This window comes from Colius striatus, chromosome 17, assembly GCF_028858725.1.
Source record: "Colius striatus isolate bColStr4 chromosome 17, bColStr4.1.hap1, whole genome shotgun sequence".
Lineage (NCBI taxonomy): Eukaryota > Metazoa > Chordata > Aves > Coliiformes > Coliidae > Colius > Colius striatus.
In genome coordinates, this window is record NC_084775.1 from 15,447,708 (window position 1) to 15,469,118 (window position 21,411).

At 51.3% G+C, this 21,411-nt stretch overlaps 1 protein-coding gene across 1 annotated transcript; it reads left to right on the top strand.

Moving 5' to 3' along the window:
* The first annotated feature begins 1,630 nt into the window (after positions 1-1,630).
* On the top strand, positions 1,631-21,049 carry MYO1H (myosin IH). The gene is made up of 31 exons (XM_062009652.1): positions 1,631-1,783; positions 2,109-2,224; positions 3,148-3,346; positions 3,846-3,926; positions 4,355-4,534; positions 5,583-5,681; positions 6,001-6,114; positions 6,433-6,504; positions 7,146-7,265; positions 7,582-7,649; positions 7,986-8,091; positions 8,526-8,606; positions 9,080-9,171; positions 10,554-10,648; positions 10,875-10,921; positions 11,136-11,216; positions 11,677-11,782; positions 12,022-12,139; positions 12,983-13,096; positions 13,961-14,037; positions 14,572-14,640; positions 15,252-15,336; positions 15,833-15,992; positions 16,817-16,900; positions 17,316-17,409; positions 17,569-17,624; positions 18,088-18,223; positions 18,875-18,942; positions 19,319-19,416; positions 20,394-20,520; positions 21,032-21,049. The coding sequence occupies exons 1-31, from the start codon at positions 1,658-1,660 to the stop codon at positions 21,047-21,049; spliced, it is 3,087 nt and encodes a 1,028-aa protein (XP_061865636.1). The 5' UTR covers positions 1,631-1,657.
* The last annotated feature ends 362 nt before the right edge of the window (positions 21,050-21,411 follow it).

Consider the following 21,411-nt stretch of genomic DNA (forward strand, 5'->3'; position numbering starts at 1 on the left):
AGCTAAGGACAAGCATGAGGAATGGATAAGGTTTGTCCTGTGCAGAGCAGGGGGGGAAAAGGCTATTAATATAAAAAGGAAAGAAAGTAACTATCTTTCTGGAAGAAGAAAGCAGTTACCACAGTCCCATCATGCTGTGGCTCAGGAGAAATGAGGAACACCCCCTCCTGCCAGCCTGGAGCTGGTAACACCAGGGGATGTAAAAGGCAGAAAATGAATGGCTCCTCTGGTCAGTGCAGGGGTGACTGGTTTCTTTTTAAACTATGATAGGATTGAAATAGTATGTTTTCAGAATATCTTCCTCTGTGGAGTGTTGTGGTGAAAGGTTTTATGCTGTACCTGTTTACAAACTGCAAAGCTTCCCCTTTAATGGAGCAAAAAGATGATGTGGCACTGCAGAAGCAGGCCATTGCTGTCCTTTGGATGCCTGCTCAAAGTCTTACACACAATCTTCTTGAGCAGTGGAGCAGCAAAATGTAAAAAGTCCAACGTCATGAAGGGCAATGTGAGAATAGTGAAGGTGCTGGGCTGTGCACGTCCTGGAGTGTGAGGAGCTGCTGTGTGTGTTCAGCTGGTGGCTGCTCAGTTTCTCTCCCCTAATTTGCAAAGCCTGGGAACCCTGAAAGGTGAGCTGCTCAGAGTGTGTTTACCTCATTTCCATCCTGAGGGAGGTATTTAATGCATTAGAGTAGGAATTCTCTGAACTGTGTCACCCTGATGTCTTTACAAAACAAAACCAGACCTACTATGGCACATTTATTGTGGTAGATTAAAGAATATCCTGCTTGTCTGTTTGCTGACATGAAGTTACCAGCTAAACAGCATAGGAGGTATTCCTATAGCCTGGGAAACAAGAGCCTGAGCCTCAGCAGCGAGTGTTTTCAGTGTAAAGTCAACTCCCACAGTGAGGGGTGGGAAGTGGAGTGTGCACAAGGGTTGCATTTTGTCAGTTACATCCTTTTTGCATCCTTCAGCCTTTGGAGAAAGTGGGTATGTGTGCTAGTAAAGCTTTCACTGTGTAGTTTTCCCAGCTTGGTGCCCTCCTGCTGCCTGCCTGGGTCTGTCACTGGCCTGTGGAGACATCTGCTGCCCAGCCCTGAGAGCTGACTTGCATCTGCTGGTGGATGTAGCGATCTTGTGCAGAGCAGCACTGTAGGATTAACCTTTGTTTTTCCCTAAAGGCCAAGCCCAATGCAGCCTTTTCTGGAGAACCTTTATCTTTGTAGTTAAATCTGTATACAGTAGTTTCAGGTGGTGTTAGAAACTAACAGTTTGTCTGGTATCTTCACCTGTTAACGTGCTTGCAAGTGCTTTGCCTAGGCTGAGTTAGTGTCCCAGATTATAGCTGCATTTCTGTCTTGGACAGCTATCACGTTACTGAGGGCTGCCTGGGGACTGCTCTTCCTCTTGCATCACAGTAGTGAGTCTCAGACTTCTTGACTTTAAAGAAGTTGGAGTGCAAACGTGCCACCCTTGGAGACAGGGTCAGCAACAGCTTCAGTAATAACCTGACACTGCTGTGCAAGGCTCCTCTGGCCCTGGGGTGTGGGGAAGGATTTAGCTGAGCCTCAGGGTCCCCGTCTGCTCCCTCCTCACCCTGTCTGAATAAACCTTTGTGTTGTAGAAAGAAGAAGTGGAAGATAACACTGATGCAAACATGGAAGGGGCTCTGATAGCCCGGGACAGAGTTGGGGTGCAGGACTTTGTGCTCCTGGACTCGCACACCAGTGAAATCGCTTTCCTGAACAACCTTCGCAAGCGGTACCAGGAGAACCTCATCTATGTAAGTGCTGGGCACGTGGGTTCCCGTAGCCTGGGGCAGGTCAAATGTCTCCAAGTGTGGCATATTGTGGGATAGTAAATGCATGATTCTGTTCACTCTGAGTAGGGGGAAAAATGGGTGTAATGTAAGGTTCAACTCCCCTCTAAACTGGGTCAGTTTTGGCTGTGAAATAGTGATGCCTGTGGAGGGGCTTATGACCATCTCTGTACCATCTTTTGCAGTTGCTCTTGCTAAACATCCTGATGTACCTGAGTCCTCTTTCAGGAGCTGCCATTGTAGCGAGGGAACAGGTTTCCCACCTGCATGCATTCTTGTCTCCCTGCAGACATACATTGGTACTCTTCTTGTATCTGTCAACCCTTACCAAGAGCTGGATATCTACACAGTGACACAGATGCAGCTGTATCGAGGGGTAAACTTCTTTGAACTGCCACCACATCTGTAAGTAGAACCCTCAGGATTTCAGATGATAGCAATACATCGATTTTTCTCTGTGGTGCTGTGCACTAGCAACAGGGATGTGTATCCACAGGCACTAGGTCTGCTGAATGCTGATCTTATCTTCCTGTAGGTAAGGATGTATCTGTCTCTGTCTTCTGTTGACTGTGAGAATAAAAGGGGAACAAAAGGATTGCAGAGGTGATGTTGGGGAAACTGCAAGGGAAGAGTTATCTTGAAGATAACTGTCTTGGCTAGTGCTCAGTCTGTGTTTGTTTCTCATTGCACACAGGGTAGTCAGGCCACTGCTTGACTGTGTCCATGTGCAAGTCAACATCTTTTCCTCAGTTGTCCAAAACACTCTGGTCATCTTGCCTTGTCCTTTGAGGACTTGTGTCAGTGCAGGCAACCACAGGACTAGGGCAGTGCTCATGCAGAGCCTCCACGTGGACTTAGGAGGGAAAGAAACCTGACCTGAACTCCGAGGTGGGATGTTTAGGATGTTGGGAGTTGCTGGGTAGTTTGCCAAGTAGGTTTTTCTTTCTTCTTTTCCTCCCTTAAGTGGTGAAAACTCCACTCTTGGATATCTTTATCTCTATCAGCAGAAGTTGATCTTTTTCTTTTCCTGGAATCAAAACTGTCTCCTCTGCTTTGAGAGAGAGTCCCTGCCATGTATAAACTGCACTCACCAGGAATACATGCAGGCTGTAGAAGTCCCACAGCAGCAGTGGGGAAGAGGGCAAGATGTGCTTCAAATGTAGCTGGTGTTTTTGCTATGAGCCCTTGAGTCAGGCTCACATTTTGAGCTCTGCTTTCCCCTCATGTCTAATACTTGCAATGTTAGACAGAAGGTGCTTGTGACAGACCTTTGATGCCATTTCCAACGGGTGCCTCTCCCCTGATGGCTCCTTGTGATCCCCATTCAGATATGCCATAGCTGACAATGCCTACCGGGTGATGTGCAGGGAGTACAACAACCATTTCATCCTCATCTCTGGGGAGAGTGGAGCTGGCAAGACAGAAGCATCCAAGAAGATCTTGCAGTACTACGCAGTGACCTGCCCGACCACAGAGCAGCTGCGGATTGTCCGGGACCGGCTGCTGCTCTCCAACCCGGTTCTTGAGGTAAAACCTCTTGAGGGAGGTGCCAAATGCAGGGAGCTGGCATTGGTGACCTCCCTGCATGAGGCTGTGGTGCAAATCTGCACAACTGCACCCAGGAGTGGCCTCCTGTTTCCCATGGGTTTGCACTTGCTCACGTAATGTAAGTAGTTTATACGTTCAGCCTCTTGGCAGCACAGCCTCTGGAAGGGTGCCTGGGATTTAACATCCCTCAGTGCTGAAAGTTGGGGTTTATAGTGGAGGAGAGCTGAAATGTGTGAGCATGAGGAGAGTGGAGACCACCCAACTGCTCCTTCAGTTATAGATCACACAAGCAAATGGTGGTTTATCTGAATTCCACATTGGAGCTCAGCACATACAGCACTTTGTATTTCTTTAACCCCTCTAAATCCAGCAGCAGGACCCAGCTGATGCAGCAGATCTTTGTTACTGGAACTTTATCTTGTCGTGGGTGTTGGGCTCTCAGTAAGGAAAGTGATTTAATGTGTCTCTTTATCCACAGGCTTTTGGAAATGCAAAAACGCTGCGTAATGACAACTCGAGTAGGTTTGGGAAATACATGGACATCCAGTTTGATTTTAAGGTGAGAACAAACTTAATGGGCTGCTGTTAAAACGAGCTGTATCAGTGAACCTCTTGGATGCTCACCAGGCAGCACAGGATTTATTGAGCCTTACACTGCAGATTTCTGACCCTGTTTTTACAGAGGTTGCATTTTGCAAGCGAGGTGACCAGTTATACACCCTGAAAGCTCCCCACGTCACTGGCAGTGCTGCCAGTGCTCCATGGATAGCTAATATAGGTTGTTATAAAGCAGAACTTACGCTAGAGGGACAGCAAACACTTCAGAAAGAGCTTGTACTGTTGATGGGTACTAACTCAGAAGGTGGCAGATAAGGAGCAGCAGAAACGTGCTCCTCCTGACACTGCTCCTTGTTCCGAGCTGTGGAGCCGTCACAGTGATGTCATTTACATCCTTCTGGTGTTGATCTGACTGCTTTGTTCTGCCAGGGAGCTCCAGTGGGAGGGCACATCCTCAGTTACCTAATTGAGAAATCCAGAGTTGTGCACCAAAACCACGGAGAAAGGAACTTCCACATTTTCTACCAGCTGTTGGAGGGTGGAGACAAGGACCTGCTTTGCTGGCTTGGGCTGGAGCGCAACCCCCAGAAGTATGCATATCTCATCCAGGTCAGAGACAGCTTGTGCCTCGCTCTGCCTCACACCTAGCATTGCAGGGACTGCAAATGCAGCTTTCCTCACCTACTGAGTGTGCTGCTGAGCTGCTGGTTGAACCTGCTGTGTGTCATGTTACAGCAAAACTCACGGGCTGTTTGGTTGCAGACGTGTTTGCCCTGAGGCTGTCGTGCACTGTTCTCCCACGGGTGCTTTTGGAGTAGGGACAAAAGCACTGTGATGCCTAGCACATAAGTGGCTTATATAGGATAATATCTCTTATTGGATCAGCTGATAATAGCTGTGGGGGCAGAAACAAGGTTTTGGGCAATGGGACCCAGTGACAGCAAAGTCATCAGTTTTTAGAAAGTCACTTACACCATTAGTAAGAATCCCCCATATTGTCTGTGCAAAATGGCTTTGCTGCCCCTGTGAGAACATGAATGTTCTTCAGCAAATGCCACCAAGCCATTTGATGACCTTAGGTCCCTCTAGTATGGTCAAAACACTTCTTGAGTCATTGAGAAGAGTGGTCTGAGCTTCTAATGAGCAGGGTGCTGTCTGTCTGCAAGTTACACTTTGTATAAAGGCATCTGTGCTAAAGCTTCTGTGTCAGAACCTGGGGTAACATGAGTTTCTCAGGGTTTATGGGCCTCATATTACAGAGTTCCATAGGTATGGTTATGCAGTGTACAACTCACTTCATGGCAGTGCTCTCAGTTTCCTTTTTTCCTTGATAGTAAAGAATACTTGGGCAGAAGATGCCATGTAAATGCAACACGGCTGTGGGCTCAAGCTCTTCACAAGGTGCAGCCATTTCATTGAGCTCAATGCATTCAGTTATCTGAAGTTTGTAGTATAAGCTGAGAGATCTAATCAAATGAACCACCTTCAGGATTAGCAGGGGTGAAATCGAGTTGCAGGTTGCATCTGTACAGGCTGAGGAAACTGGACATGGAAGCTGAAAGCACACTACTGAGCATGCCATGAGCAGTGTTTGTTGCTGATAATTCACTGGCAAAGCAATTTTATGGTGCTAATCCACCTTTCTTTTACTGTGTAGGGTCGATGTGCCAAAGTGTTTTCTATTAATGACAAGAATGACTGGAAAGTCGTCCGCAAAGCTTTCGCTATCATTGACTTCACTGAAAAAGACATAGAGGTATGGGTGCCGAAGGGACTGAGCCTGCCAAAGGGGATCTGAGGAAGGAGTGCACTGCTGTCTTTCCTTAAGTGGCTCCTCCTTGCATAGGAGAAGTGCCAAGGATGGAACAGAACCACCTTTTGTGGAGATTCAGTGTGTGGGTGGGTGAAGAGTTTCATCCCTTGGTGCAGCACGATGGCAACTGGCGGTGGTGGCACATCTCTTGTCTGACTCCCCTCCTTCAGCCAATATGCTGTTGATCAGCCTGTGTAGGAAAGATTAATACCACCCCATGGAGCTGTGGGAAGTGTTTTCTAATGGTATCTCTCGTTACCAGCATCTCTTTGGGATTGTTGCTAGCGTCCTGCACCTCGGGAACATTCAGTTTGAAGAAGACAGCAATGGCCACGCCATCATTCGTGATGGCACCCAGATCAAGTGGATCTCAAAGGTATCTGTTCTGAGATAGTGTCAGCATTGCAAATGCTGTGAAGGAAGCTTTAACCTGGCTGTGTTTTTTCTCTTAAGGACAAAAACAGTTGTTCCCTAAAGCAGGATTGCTGTGTATTACCCAGCTCTTACAACCTGCCATGAATTGTAGTCCCCTCTTCTCTGTATCACAGCTCCTCGAAACTCCCTTATTGCTGCCCAGAGATGAGCACAACTGGGGATGGACTGGGAGGTTTTGCCCTGCTGATCACACAGTACTGCTTATTTAAACTGTCTCCTGCTGGCCATATTCTGAGTGCCTGTACTTGTTTTTCTGCAGCTCCTGGGCGTGCACTTGTCCATTCTGCAGGAAGCTCTCACCCATCGCAAGATCGAAGCCAGATCCGAAGAGGTATCGAGTAGCCGTGTGTAACCCCAGGCTGCTGCGAGCCCCCCCAGCTAGTGCTGCTGACAGATGAGGAGCTCTGTCCTTAGTGCTGCAGCAAAATCAGATCACACAGGCTGCCCTTCTCCTCTGTATCACCTTCCCCTTCTAGCCTGAGCCATTCAAATTAAAACACATCCCCAGCATTAGAGTTTTAGTGCTGCAAAGGTAGCAACAGCTCCAAAGGCAGGACGCGGGGCTTGCAAGCAGCCCTGTGTTTGAGCCAGGTTCCTTTTGCTCAGTCCTGAGTTGCTTCCCAGGAAACTGAGCTGCAGAAACAGACAGAAGCACTGTTAGAAACCTCTGTGACCATTTTGTACCGAGTTTAGTAAGATAAAGCTACAGATAAGTCAGAGTCCTTACCCTGTTTGTCTACACTGGTAATCTTCAAAGCACAGTGGCACCATCCTGCTGGCATCTGGTGACAGCCAGGCTGAAGTCACACCCAGGGTAAACAAAGCTGGAGGCAGCTACAGTTCAGCTACAGCACAGTGCTCAGCCTACAACAACGTGGCTGCTTCTCCAAGCTGCAGGCTTGAACTGGCTTTGCACAACTTTGATCTGATCAGCTGTGGTGTTTATTGTCTGTGGAACATCTTTGCTTTTAGGTGCTGAGCCCACTGAACGTGGATCTGGCGTTCTACGCTCGGGATGCCGTAGCAAAGGCCATTTACGGCCGGACCTTCACTTGGCTAGTCAACAAGATCAATGGCTCTCTAGCCAACAAGGTTGGTTTCTTGTCTAGTGTCCCCCTAACATGTGAGCAGTTTCTCCAGCAAGGCCCATGAGAATTCATCACCAAACAACTGAGGTGTTTGATGTAGGAGCATCCCACAGCTCTGAGCTGGAAACCTGTTCAGCTGGGTGTGGAAGGTGGTGGGTCCAATGGTTTCAGCAGGTCGTTATCTGCTTTAAAGCTTTTCCTCCATTGGCATGGGGCTGCTCTCAGAAAGGTTAACACTGAGGTGAAGGAAACAACATGAAAGGTGCAGGGAAGAAGCATCATCTGAAGCAGCAATTACAGAGCAATGGTGTCTTTAACAGGATTCCACTCGGAAAACAGTTATTGGCCTGCTGGATATCTATGGCTTTGAAGTGCTGGACACAAACAGGTAAGAGCAGTTTCTGAGGCTTGGGGTAATCTGTCCTTGTGATGGTGAGGCCGTGTCCTGAAGCCCTACATGTTTTCTTCAGTGTACTCTTATCCCAGCAAGGCAAGCTACAGGTGACTGCAAAACCTGAGTGTGCTGGGTTAGCTGAACTCCTGGTGACAGCTTTAGCTTGTGCTGCCTGCCTGGATTTGAGACACAGATACGATGCTGTGGGAGGAATGTGTGGGCTTGATCTGTATAGAAGGTTGTTTGGCTTGACAACAGTAGGTAGTGGTGGGAGAAGAACAACTGTCTATGAAATAAATGACAAGTAATGCTCATTTAACCACCCTGAAGCTTTGAACAGTTCTGCATTAATTACTGCAATGAGAAGCTCCAGCAGCTGTTGATTGAGATGACCTTGAAAGCAGAGCAGGAGGAATATGAACTGGAAGGAATAGAGGTAATTTATTTTTCCCTCCTCCCTTTTTTCCCTTGAACTGCCATTACCCTGGATGCTTTTGATCATCAGTGAAGAAGCCATCCTGCTGCTCTGCTGTTGGTTGTTTCCACTGTGGGAAGTATAAGATAGCCATGGGTCTCACTCTGTAACCCTTTTTGCAGTGTAATTTAGCCTGGACTTAATTTACATGGTCTGAGAAAGGAGTGGGACACTCCCCAAACCTCAGAAGGGCATCAGTGACAACATCCCTGGAGAAATCAGGGGCACCAAAGACTGGTGTTGGGGGACAGATTACTGTGCTATCCCTCTTTCCCCAGCACCTCAGTTGGTCCTAAGTCACCATGCTGATCCAAAGAACTATGCCTGGCTCCAAGGAATTGCAAGGGAAGGATCTTCCTCTAACTCTTTGCTTCCTTTTCCACTGTTATTTCTAGTGGGAACCAATTCCTTATTTTAACAACAAGATCATCTGTGACCTGGTTGAGCAGAAGCATAAAGGAATCATCTCCATTCTGGTAAGAACAGAGGTTGTGCTAATTAAATTGAGCTCAAGCTGCTGCCTGTGCCCCACTGTAATGGGCCACAGGCGGATTTTTTTCCCTCTAATTATGTGATGCATTATTCAGAATGCAAACAAATAGACCTTGTAAACAAAGGCCCAGAAGATTAAGGCAGAGGATCTGCTTGCAAGAGGGCTGTGGGTTTTAAAGGTGTGCTGCTTCCACAGCAACTCTGAGTGCTTGAAGGCAGACCTAGGCCATTCTCTCCACTCTTTTTTGCTTGGAGACAGAGGCACAGGAGGAAGGTACCTGCAGCAACCTGGCTGGTCATAGCCAGCAGCAGGGATGGGACCCAGGCTGCCTCTGAGTACTGCCAGGGAGACTGCAGAACACCAGGAGTGCTTCTCCATAGCCACCTGAAGCCAGAGTTGTACTAAATGTTAGTGAGGAGGGAGTGTTCTGTTCAGGGCAGTGTTGTGCTGTTCCAGGATGAAGAGTGCTTACGACCTGGTGAAGCAACTGATTTGAGCTTCTTGGAAAAGCTGGAAGAGAAAGTAGGAGATCATGCCCACTTCGTGACGTATGCACTTCTGCTGTGTATCCTATCCCAGAGAACTCTCACCCCAAACACCACTGGGGAGGGAATGGGTTTTGCTTTGTACCAGAGAAAGTCAAGCAGCCCACCCACTGTCTAAGGCTGCAATGAGCTCTGCTGGCAGAGTGTGACCTGGGGTACTGGGGAGGTGGTGGTGGGGATTCCTGTCTCTTCACTAGTGTGATGCTCATCTTTGAGTCTGGTTTCCTTACACACTAAGATTAGGGGCTGCTCCTGTAGAGATTAGATGACTTTGGCCCATGAAGGTTAGGTGGCTTTGGCCATAGATGGCTTTGTCCCCCAGGGAAAGCTGAAGGCACTGTGAAGAGGAGCCCAGTGCCCCAGGCTGAGGGACACACAGAGGTGTTTCAAGAGTCCACCCCGATATGTGTCTGAGGCTCAAAGTGGGAAGAAACACTCTCCTGCTCAGATCTCCTAATCAAATAGCATCTGGGTTAATAATCTGTAGCCTTCTTGGATTGGGTTTTGGTGGCAGATGAACACACTGGTGCTAGGCTGTGCTGGCAGCTCCCAGCAGAAGCCTGCTGAAGGGCTTTGACAAGCCATCAACTGAGTCACGCTGCTGAACTGTCACCGTGCCTACAGCTCTGCAGTTCATCACAGCCAAGGGGAAAACGTGTAGCCAACTTCCTTGTCACCACAACGTGCCTTAATACAGTTCTGCCTGATTAAAAGCTTTAAATAGAAGTGCTAGAGCTGCTTAAATGGGATCTGTACTTGGCAATAGTCTTGGAAGGGAGTTTTGATGTACTAATGTGCTGTTGTGACACGCTGCTCTGCGTTAGTGACTGCTTACCAAGCTGAAACTCAAACTGTTAAGTTGCTCTTTTTCTCTCTCTCTCTCTCTTTTTTTTGCCTTTCCCCAGGAGCCCTTGCTTTCTACATTTTTCCTGCTATTCTTGAAAAATGTGGATTCCTCCTTCAGATTTGGGTTCTTGTTCTAGAGCAAAAGATCTCAAACAATCCTTCCCCCCCCATGGTTTTCACTGTGAAGTGGAGGAAGCTGATCATCATCTTCTCACATAGGCAGTGAGAGTGTATTTAGGGTCATGTTATAGGAAGAAGTCAATGTTTCTGGAAAGGGTGATCGTTGCCAAATGGCAGTGGGTAGCTCTGAGGGCTTGCTGGTAGCTGATCTCCCCTCTCCAGCACAAATTCTGCTGGTGGATGTTGAGGACAGACAGACAATCTGATGCTGGGCCACAGTCAGAGCCACGTCGATAGAACAGACATTAAATTGCCTCCCAGCTCCCCTACAGCTGCTTTTTTGTGCAGGTGCCTTTCAGCAAGCTGAAGCAGCCCATGTGCTGCTTTTTCTCTCGGGGTGTGTGTTTCTGTCCCTGCAGCCGCAAGCTCGCGGACCAGAAGACGCGGAAATCGATCGACTGGGTGGATTTCCGCCTCCTTCACTACGCTGGAGAGGTCACGTACTGTGCTGTGGGTGAGTCTGGCGCCCGCCTGCGCTTTGCAGCCAACGTGGGAGATGATAACTTGGTGTGAAGCTGAATTACAGAATATTTGCCCTCTGTTTTTCACTTGACCCTCTCAAACACGGGTGCAGGGAGAGTTCCAAGGGTGGTCCCCCCCAGACCTTGTGCTGCAGCGTGTGTGCAGCCCCCAACAAAGAATTCAGCCGCCTCCTCATTGGGGTTTTCTTCCTTCTCCAGGATTTCTGGAAAAGAATAATGATCTCCTGTATAGAAACCTGAAAGAGGTAAGAAAAGAGGGATGCTGTTCTCTTATCTCTGAGTTGCTTTGCAGAAGATTTAATCTATCCCTGTAGCAAACAAGAACACCTATTTCTCCTCAGCATTGTTCTTTTGTTACTTAAGGCATGTCCTGACAGCTGTGCTGCTCAAGTTCAGAAGCACCACAGCAAGAACAGCCCCCCTGCTACACAACTCAGCTTTCTGCTTGTCCTGTTTCAGGTGCTGTGCAACTCTAAAAATGGCATTGTTAGAGAATGCTTCTTACTGGCAGAGCTAGACAACAGGAGGAGACCAGAGACTGTGAGTTTCATCTTTAGTCTTCACTTTGAACATAAACTCAGCTCCCCAAGTCTTGATTTAACCACTGATCCTGTCTTTAGTCCTGACTTGTGTGGATTCTGGGGGCTACAGCCCTGCTGGCTTCCTGGGAGTTGAACAGTGATGCTGCTGAGACAGCAGCAAGCCATGTGACACAATGTCTTTATTACTGCATCCTCCTCACACATGTCCCCAGTGTCCAGCAGGAGCTTCTGAAGGGCTGCCTTGCATGTGTGGCTGCGTGGCAGGGGTTCAAGTACTCCTGCTGAGCACTCTGTCCCTGTGACTTACGACTTCACTTTGCTTCAGAAGCTTTGTGGTGCTAAGGTGCACGTCAGCCTTTCACTTACAGCTCTAAGATGGGTGCAGGGAACAAATTAACTTCAATTAGTGCAGCACTTGAGTTCCAAACCTAAGGAACCTCTGTCAATGTCATCTTTAGGTTGCAACACAGTTCAAAAACAGCCTGATGAGTCTTATAGAAATCCTGACGTCCAAGGAGCCTTCTTACATCCGCTGCATTAAACCAAACGAGAACAAGGAGCCAGGTAAGGCCTTGGGATGAAGATACAGCTGAGATAAAGGAGTGAAGTGAGGGAGACTTCAGCTTGTAGATGGCTCCATTTAACTGCCTGCTCTGTTGAGAGCTTACATCTATACTTCTTTCTTGAAATCATCACCTTGGGTGACTGTGGCTTTGATTCCTTCCTCACTTGTCCCAATATGTGGACAAGTGAGTGAGCTTCTACAGACAGTATTTCCCAGTGAGTGTGTGTTCTTGCTCCAGGGAGGTTTGATGACTCTCTGATCCGCCATCAGGTGAAGTACCTGGGCCTGATGGAGCACCTGCGGGTGCGGCGCGCCGGCTTCGCCTACCGCCGCAAGTACGAGCTCTTCCTGCAAAGGTAACTGCAGCCCCTCTGCTCCCCAGCCCTGGAGCAGCCCCTGGAGCAGCCCCCTCTGCTCCCCAGCCCCTGGAGCAGCCCCCCTGGAGCAGCCCCCTCAGCTCCCCAGCCCCTGGAGCAGCCCCCCTGGAGCAGCCCCCTCAGCTCCCCAGCCCCTGGAGCAGCCCCCCTGGAGCAGCCCCCTCAGCTCCCCAGCCCCCCTGGAGCAGCCCCCTCAGCTCCCCAGCCCCTGGAGCAGCCCCCTCAGCTCCCCAGCCCCTGGAGCAGCCCCTCAGCTCCCCAGCCCCTGGAGCAGCCCCTCTGCTCCCCAGCCCCTGGAGCAGCCCCCCTGGAGCAGCCCCCTCTGCTCCCCAGCCCCTGGAGCAGCCCCCCTGGAGCAGCCCCCTCTGCTCCCCAGCCCCTGGAGCAGCCCCCCTGGAGCAGCCCCCTCAGCTCCCCAGCTCCTGGAGCAGCCCCCTCAGCTCCCCAGCTCCTGGAGCAGCCCCTCAGCTCCCTAGCCCCTGGAGCAGCCCCCTGGAGCAGCCCCCTCTGCTCCCCAGCCCCCCTGGAGCAGCCCCCCTGGAGCAGCCCCTCTGCTCCCCAGCTCTGGAGCCCTGCCCTCCCACACAGGCTGCCTGCCAAGGCTTGGTGACTTGGCAAGCCCCTGCAAGAGGAGGTGTGGGGGTGTCAGCAGACACTTGGCTGCATCAGATCACCCTCATGTGTGTCTGGTCTGTAGCCACTTTAATGTGCTTTGGTATCTTCTGCCTTGAATCAAGCAGCAGGAATTGGAGGGGCAGAGTTTCAGGAAGGGGGTTCCTCAAACCTCAAGTCATTTGTGTTGATGCCTCGTTGCTGTTGCAGATATAAATCCCTCTGTCCAGCTACCTGGCCACACTGGCACGGGCCAGCAGCTGAGGGTGTGGAGAGGCTCATCAAGCATATTGGTTACAAACCTGAGGAATACAAACTAGGAAGGTAAACTTCTCTTCTCTGGCTGTGATCTCAGCTGCTCAGCTGCATGCTGCTTGCCACGTTTGATCCTCTGTCCTGTCTGACTGCAAGCCACCACGTGGCCCTTCCCAGAGGGCTGCAAGAGGTAGTGGTGTGAACAAAGCCCTTTGGTCTGGCTCTTGCTTGACCATGTGAACTTGGCAGAGCTGCCTGTCTGCAAACATGAGGGCTTCTGGTTAATGACCTCTTTAAAACAAGCCAAAGCACCTTCACCCTAAAGGTAGTCAATGCACAAGAGGCAATAGACAGATAAAAAGCCCAGGTGCTTACATTTCCCCTTTATTTTCTACCTTGTTGCTTCCATGGAAGCTCAAATCCAGCCACACTTCTTCCATCCCTGGGTTAGGGGGGGTGGGCTGCCCTGCTTCAGCTCCAGGTCTCCCTGTGTGCTTGGGCAGCCAGAGGCAACTCACCTCTCTTAGGCTTGGGTTCCTTAAACTGAACCACAACCTTGCTCTCCCTCCTAAAGACGAGGCACAGGGCAAGGCAGAGCTCTCTAATGTCAGCTTCAGCCTGTGGCTCTCAATCTATGAATTAATGCCTAGGATAGCAGCTAAGACAAGGAAACCTGTTCTCACTGTGCTTCAGCTGCTAATGCTGAGCTCCACAGCTTCTGGGAACCTTGCAGGGATCCCAGCACTGAGAATTACAAGTCCTGTGAAGACAAAACCCTTTGCACCCTTTCAGGATGTGCCAGCTAGGCAAAGGGTGGCTATGGAGGGAGGGGTAGCTTGTCAGCCTTCCAGCTAGCTGGAGGACTCCAAGCCTCGTTAGGGCACCTGAAATGCTGGCTCCCTGTGAATGAGATGTTCATGGTCTCTTTTTCAGAACCAAAATATTCATCCGCTTCCCAAAGACTCTGTTTGCTACTGAGGATGCATTTGAGATCAGAAAGCACTTGTTAGGTATGGCTGCAGATCCCTTCTCTGTGTACAGACCAAGCAGCAGAGCCTGGGGGAGCTGTGTTGCTGGGCTCCAGGCTCATGCAGCAGATGCAGGGTGGTGAGAGCAGAGCCCCCTGGTCTGCACAGCTCTGGAGAGCACAAGCAGAACTCAGTCATCTTTTTCCAGCCTGGGGAGAAATCACCAGCTGTATTGCTTGAGTTCTAGATACACATCTCCTTTAAAGCTCCTCAGTCCCCCTGGTAACTGTTGGTCCCACTCTAGAAGCACTGAATCCCTCGCCCTGGGACTGGGAGAGCACCAGTCCCACCCCAGTGTTACCTCTTTGTGTGAAATGCATCAAATGCAGGGGGCTGCCCAAGGGCACGTGGAGCCACTCAGGCTTCTGGTCCTGCTGGTGTTTTGGCACCTCTGTTGCCCAGTGGCTCTGCAGACCCTTCTGTGCCTGGGCACGTGGTGTCTGTGCTGGGAGCACAGCTCCTGGCTGCTGGGATCCTCTCCATGGGAGCAACGTCTCTGCTTTTTCTTTTTGCCAGTCTCGAGACTTCAGGCCAAGTACAAAGGACGCCTTGGGAAAAGGGAGTACCAGAGGAAGAGAAAAGCAGGTGTGGGCTCTGCAACTGAGGAGTCTCTTTCTAAGACCTTTGTTTTTCAGTAGGAGTTGTGGCTTTGGGAGGTCACGAATCCAGGTTGCTGCAGATGGCACTCAGAGCTGCCCCCCAGGGCTGTGGGTGGTGGGGTGAGGTGACAGCTCGATGAGGAGCACTCACAGAGGTCCCCTTAGTTCTGTTTAGCTCCTCACCCCACGTGCTGCTCTTGGTGTCACCCAGGCATCAGCAGTGGGAACGGCTCTGCACACCCTTTGCTGTGCATGGAGCATCTTCTGGGCTACTGACAACTTGCCCACTAAGTTTTAGGGAGACAAACCCTCTTCCCAGAGTGGGCAGGCTGACCAAGCATGCTGCAGGCTCCAAGGGCAGCTCTCTGCAATGAGCTGCTTGCTGTGCACTGAGCATCACTGCCTCGATGTTGAGCCCTCCAGTGCAGGTTGTGCCACAGCAGTTACCACAGAGAAGGAAATAGTCCAGACTTCCTACCCTAAAGGGCAGGTGCTGAGGAGCTGCAAAACAGCTGTAACTTCTGGCTTGTGAATTTCCAAGGCTGTTATGGCACAGGACCTCTGATGCTAATGCAAGGACCTGATTAATTGTTGCAGCTATCAAGCTGGAGGCTTGCTGGCGAGGAGTGCTGGCACGCAAACAGGCCAGGAAGAGGACGTGGGCAGTTCAGATCATCAGGAAGTAACTATCAGCGTGTGGTGCTCGTGGGGAGGGTTTTGGATGGTGGGTCTCAGCCACCATGGTCTCTGGACAATGAGTCCAGAGTACTGACAGTATAGTGAGTGAAAACCATCTCCTGCACACCCATTTCAAGCTGCCCCTGTAGCTGGGCTGGCTCAGAAATGCCTCTCAGCTCTTCAGGAGCTCGCTCCCAGCAAGTTCTGTTGCTCTGCTGGTTTGTACTGGAACAGAGGGTCTCCAAACCACTCCACTGCATGCATGTCCATCCTGTCCTCCCTCTCCACCCCCTTAAACCCAGCACAAGTGCAGTGGATCCTCGGTTTTAACTCCAAAGCAGTGTGTTTTGGGCAACAGAACTTGGGTCAAGTTGGGACTGTGAAGCTCAAGACTTCCATTGCTGTAACGTGGGTGACTGTCCCTGAGTTAATGTCAGTGTCTGTTACCCTGCTGCGTGCCTTGCCTTCCACTGCAAGCTGTGCTTCGGGTGTTTGTGCAGGTTCATCAACGGCTTCATCCACCGGCAGAGGCCGCTGTGCCCCGAGAACACGGGCTTTGTGCGGCTGGTGCAGTACAAGTACCTGCTGAGGCTCAGGGACCACGTCCCAAAGAACGTCTTGGACAAGAGCTGGCTGCAACCTCCTTCCATCCTGGAAGAGGTGAGTGTTGCTGCAGGATGGGCAGTGCTGAGCAGGGCTTGCTCTGGGGTCACTTCTGTGCACGATGCGCGTGGGAGAGGAGCAGGGACATGCTGAGGAGCAGGGACGTGCTGAGGGCTCGTGTCTCGAGGTGCCGTGGCACAGCCTCGCTGGGAGCCTCTGGCTGCGGGAGGATGGGAGTGGGGCAATGGTGCTGCTGTGTCTTCTAAAGAAGAGAGCTCTGTGCTCTTTTGTTTTCAGGCACACTGCCAAAAACAGTGAACTCATGAGCCCTGCTAAGGACATTAATGCCACAGAGTCTCAAGCTTGCAGCAGAGACCTGCAGCCCTTGATGCTGTCGGGGCTTTGGCAGGACAGGGAGCCTCAGGGTGGGATCTGGGCAAGCTCCCATCGCTTCCAGCAGAACTCTCCTTTAGAAACAGCTGCTGGCACTTGTTAGGGCCCCTTTGGTCCTGCTGGTGGCCCAGCTAGTACATGGCACTCCTCTACCAGCTCTGCAGGGGCTCTGGGTGAGGTGGGACAGGACCTTAGGAAGCTCAGACAGAAAGTGAAGAGCAAGCCAAGGGTGCCCCAGTCTTGTCTGGCAGGGACAGATGGGTTTTGCTGCTTTTGGTAACTTCACTAATGCCTCAGCCACTGTTCTTTATCCTTCAGTTACTGCTGGCTTTTAGCAAAGCTCTCTGAGAGGTGGGTCTCTGAGCTGAGGGAGCTCAAAGGGAGCTGTGACGTGACATTCAGCCCAGCTTGCAGCAGGCAGCGTGTGCTGGGGCTGCAGCAGGAGCTGCTGCCACAACTCTCTCTTCTTTTTTGTCTTTTCAATGCAGCTGTCTGAGATGCTGCAGAAAATGTGCATCAGGAACCTGGTCAGGAAATACTGCCAGGGGGTCACTGCTGAGAGGAAAGCACAGGTAACTGATCAGGGATGCAAATGTGCAAGTTGAAACACACTGTGCAGCTGTGAGGTCTGCTCTGAACGCCTGAGACACAGACTGCACGTCCTGACAGAGCCCTGCTCCTCACACTGAGCCTGCACTCAGGTGTCTGACTGGTGCCTGCAGTGTACAGACACAGTCCTGCAGCCCTGACACTGCACTTCATGTGACTTGAACCATAAATAAGAGAAATCTGAAGGATTGTTTAGTCCCATTTATTGGGTGTGACACAGGAACAAGCTAAAGGTGTTGGCTGAGGTGCAGCGTGAGTCAGGCAGATCCTGCACGAGGGACAGGATGGTTCGTGCAGTTAGCAGGGCCCATGTTATCACCAGGGATGTTACTGATGGAGAGGCTCTGGCAGGGTAAAGGCTGCTCCTTCTCCCAACAGTTACAGCAGAAGGTGGTAGCAAGTGCTGTTTTCAGAGGGAAGAAGGAGGGCTACCTGCAGAGCATAAACCAGCCCTTCGTGGAGACCCGGCTGAGTGAGTACACAGGGTGAAACCCCTGGAACGGGTTTGGGGGGAGCAGGAGGTGAGGGGCCACAGGGGCTGACGGGGTGAAGCCAAGGAATGCAGCTTTGGGGTTTTGCTGGTGGCTGCCTGTTGCCTGCACTGACTTTCTCTTTCTGCTTTGCTTCTCAGAAGAGAGTGATATAAACCCCAAAGTGCTGCAGCTCATCCAGGGGGAGAAGATCAAGGTAAGGGAAGGACAGCTGGAGGTTGGCAGCCTCTCAGACCAGCTTCACTGGAGCTGGTTGGTCAGGCAGAGCCGTGTCCACAGCGTGGCTGTGGCAGGGCAGCCTGGGGAGCAGCAGCAGAGCAAGTGTGTCCTTGCTTTTCAATTGGCAACAAGTCTTAAAAGTGCACCTAGACAGAAATTATTGAAGCTGCCTTCTAATGAAAGCTTTAAGAAGCATCAGTGTTTGGGCTGTCAGAGGCAGAAATGCAGGTGTGTGCCTGCACTTCCCATCACAGGGCACAGGTAAACCATGACCCTGCCATCAGCCCTTCCACCTGTAAAGAGCCCAGATGGTGATGGTGATGGGCTGGCAGCAGCTGTTGGGAGTGGGGATCTGCAGCCCCACGGGGCAGTGCTGCTGCTCCTTCCAGCACAGGGCCCTGCCAGAGGCAGAAATGCTGACACCAAGTCGTTGCTTTCAGTACGTGACCCCCGTGATAAAATACGACAGGAACGGGTTCAAGGCGCGGGAGCGGCTGCTGGTGCTGACCCAGAGCTCAGCCTGTGTGGTGGAGATGGCCAAGATCAAGCAGAAAATAGACTATGCCACGCTGAAAGGTACAGGGGGAGGTTGGTGTGGGACCCCTTCACCCCTTTCTGCCAGTGGCCCTGGGAGGGGAGGTGAATCCGTGCAGCTTTGGTGTTTCCAAGGTGTTTGAGGCAGTGGTGTGTGTGAGAGGCTCCCTCCTGGGGCTGGGGGAAGCTCTGGCTCAGCTGCCTCGAGTGTAAATGATGATGAGTAAGAGCACACAGCTCTCTGAAATCCTGATGTGGGGGAGGACATCACTTTCTGCTGAAATAGAGGGGAGGGAAAAACCAAACCCCAAAGAACCCTCCTGCAGGTGCTTCTAATCCTGCCACTGTCTGAGCTAGAGTCCAGGGGTGGAACAGACACCTCCTGCCTTCTCTTTCACCAAAGCAAAGGGAGCAGGGAAAGGTGTGCAACAAAGAACTGCTGCACTGTGCCCAAATAGCCACTGTTGGAAATGCACCTCAGAGAAAGATCCTCAGAGGAGACTCTTGAAAGCAGCAGCTGTGTTTTGCTCCAAGCAGGGGAATGTGTTTGTGCCCAGTTGTTGAGGCACAGTGATGCCCTTCAGGGAGGTGACTGTGATCAAGTCAGGGCTGGTGCCAGGGTGGGAGGGGGATGATGGGGCTGTGCAGCTGCCTCTGGGAGCTTCTCCTCTGATTCTTGGGTTTCTTTTGAAGGTATTTCCACCAGCAACCTGAGTGATGGGATTGTGGTCATTCATGTTCCTGAGGACAACAAACAGAAGGTAGAAAACTGTAACACAGCAGCTGTGAGCTGGTGATTAGGAGCAAGGTCTTGTAGCTGCCACGTCTCCTGTCTGCCCACGAAGCACTGGGGCTGCACAGTTGCTGATGTTTTAGTCTGTCATCATGGACCTTTGCATTCCTGTCATCTCACCAGGAAAGCTTTCCCTTCCCTTTATTTTAGAGCCCAGGGGACTGTTTAGCTTGGAGAAGACTGGGATTGGAGGCTGGGGATGATCTTGTCAATGCTGATCAGTCCCTGAAGGGTGGGTGGTGAGAGGATGGGGTCAGGCTTTGTTCTGTGCTGGCCAGTGACAGGAACAAGGAGAAACAGGCATGAGCTGGAACACAGCAAGTTCTCTGTGTCTCTGTTTGCAGGGAGATGTGATACTTCAGTGTGAGCACATCTTCGAGACAGTCACTAAACTCTGTGTGCTGGCCAACAAGCAAAACCTTGTGAAAGTGGTGCAGGGAAGGTAAGGGAGGGAGGGAGTCGTGGGGGTGGGACTGTGCAAGCTGTGTTTCATGCAAGAACCTGCTCCAAAAGCTTTTAGGCCTGGGCTGCTTTGGTCAAAGCTATTGCTGCCACCCAGCAGGCAGTGCCCTGGCTGGGGAGGGCTGGGGCTGCAGCGTGGTTGGTTGTTTTCTGGGTCCCTTTGTAGGCACGGGGGGAACACGATGGGATGTGCTGCAACAGCAACAAAGATGCCATTAAGAATCATCACCAGCTTTTCCCTGCACTCGTGAAGCTTGTGGTGGCTGTGGCTGCACCTTCCTGGCTGTGCTGCTCTGTGACCCATCTGCCTAACCCCCAAACTCTCTGAGAGGTGCCTGTACCTCAAAACTGCTTTTCCTCAGGCTTGTGCTGATGTGACCTGAGTGTGAGGCCACGGCTTTAGCGGTTCCACAGGGGATCTTATTAGCAGCAGCTCTGAGGAAAGGCTGCTGGGCTGAGCCTCTGGGTCACTTCAGGATAAATGCTCCTCTCTTTAAGGGACTGCAGAGGCTCTGAAATGTGGTTGCTGGGCACAGGCCCCTTCTCAGTCACACCAGCAAGCTGATGGCAGGGGGATGCAGACTGTCCCTCGGATCCCTGCACGGATTGAAGCTGGCACATGAAATCTGTGCTTCTGCTCCAGCTTTTCTCTCTGGCTTTTGCATTTCAGTTGTAATTAGATTCTGTCTGTTCAGTGGCTTTCTCCAGGTCAGATCTGCTTATCTTCTAGTGCTTAATTGCACCGGGAAATGCAAATGCCTGGCCCAGGCAGGGCTGCTCCATTCATCAAACCCTGCTGGGTTGTGTGGGGTAATGCAATTGTTGAGGAAATTCACCTAAGCTGGAGGGTTCTGATCTCCTAATCTAAGGAGATTTGCCAAGGGAACAGAAATAAAGGGGGCTTAGAGTAAAGGCTGTTGCCAGGGCAGAGTCTCAGGAGCGACTGTGTCCCCTCAGCCTGCAGTTCCGCATCGGCTCGGGGAAGGAGGGGACGATGGTGTTCACCGTGGGCCAGGAGCCTCAGGTCTTCAAAGCCAAAAATGGACAACTGACAGTGGTAAGGCCTCAGCCAAGCACTGGGAGTGTGCCTGTGCCTCCCCTCTGGCACTCAGCCCCTGTGGGGAGCTCAGGAGCGGAGGCTGGCTGTGAGCAGAGCTGAGATGCCGCTGCCCTGGGGAGGGTGAGGTGGGGTAGATGGTCCTCGCTGTGCTGGAGCTGCAGCTCTGCACCTTGCATGTGAACTGGCACCGCCTGCTCTCACAAGCCAGCATGGGGAAAGGGAGCCTGAGCCCAAGTTCAAGGTGCACCTGCCAAAGGAGGCTTCAGGTGAAGTTTGGCACCTTTTGTTTGTGAGAGGCAAGTGGGGCTGCAGGAAGGAGGGAGCCTGTGGGTCTGAGCTGCCTCCCCCCTGAGCTCTGTGTGTCTGGTTACCCTGAGATGAGGTGGCACCCTGGGACCAGCTCTCCTAGCAGCCCCAGGTGAAGGGAGTTGCCTTTAGGTGCCAACTGTTGAACAGAACCAACACAGCCTCTTTCCCACAGGCAGATGTCATGGTTGCACATTGATTTAATGCCTCCTTCCTCTTCTCCTCCCAGGTGTCGACAAAGTCTTGATGAGAAGCAGTTGCTGGCCATGGGCTTGGCCAGGAGCAGGAAGGAGCCTGCAGGCTGAGACCAGCACCCACAGCTCCTCTGGAATCTCTGATGCCACAGGGCTGCTGTCATTTGAGAGTTTGTTTGCATCTTTTAGGCTCTTTTTTTATAGCTTAAAACTCTTCAGCTCTACCTAAATAAACACCCTGCTGTTGCTGTAACACTGCAGTGAGCACAGCTGCTCCTTGCACAGGCCCAGGGAAGTGGCTAAACCAGAGCTTTAAACTCTGCACGTGAAATGCCCATCTCTGTGCACTCAGGGAGGTCTGAGAGCTCTGAGGGCTCAGGAAGGGGTCACATGGAAGTCAAAAGACGTCTCTGGC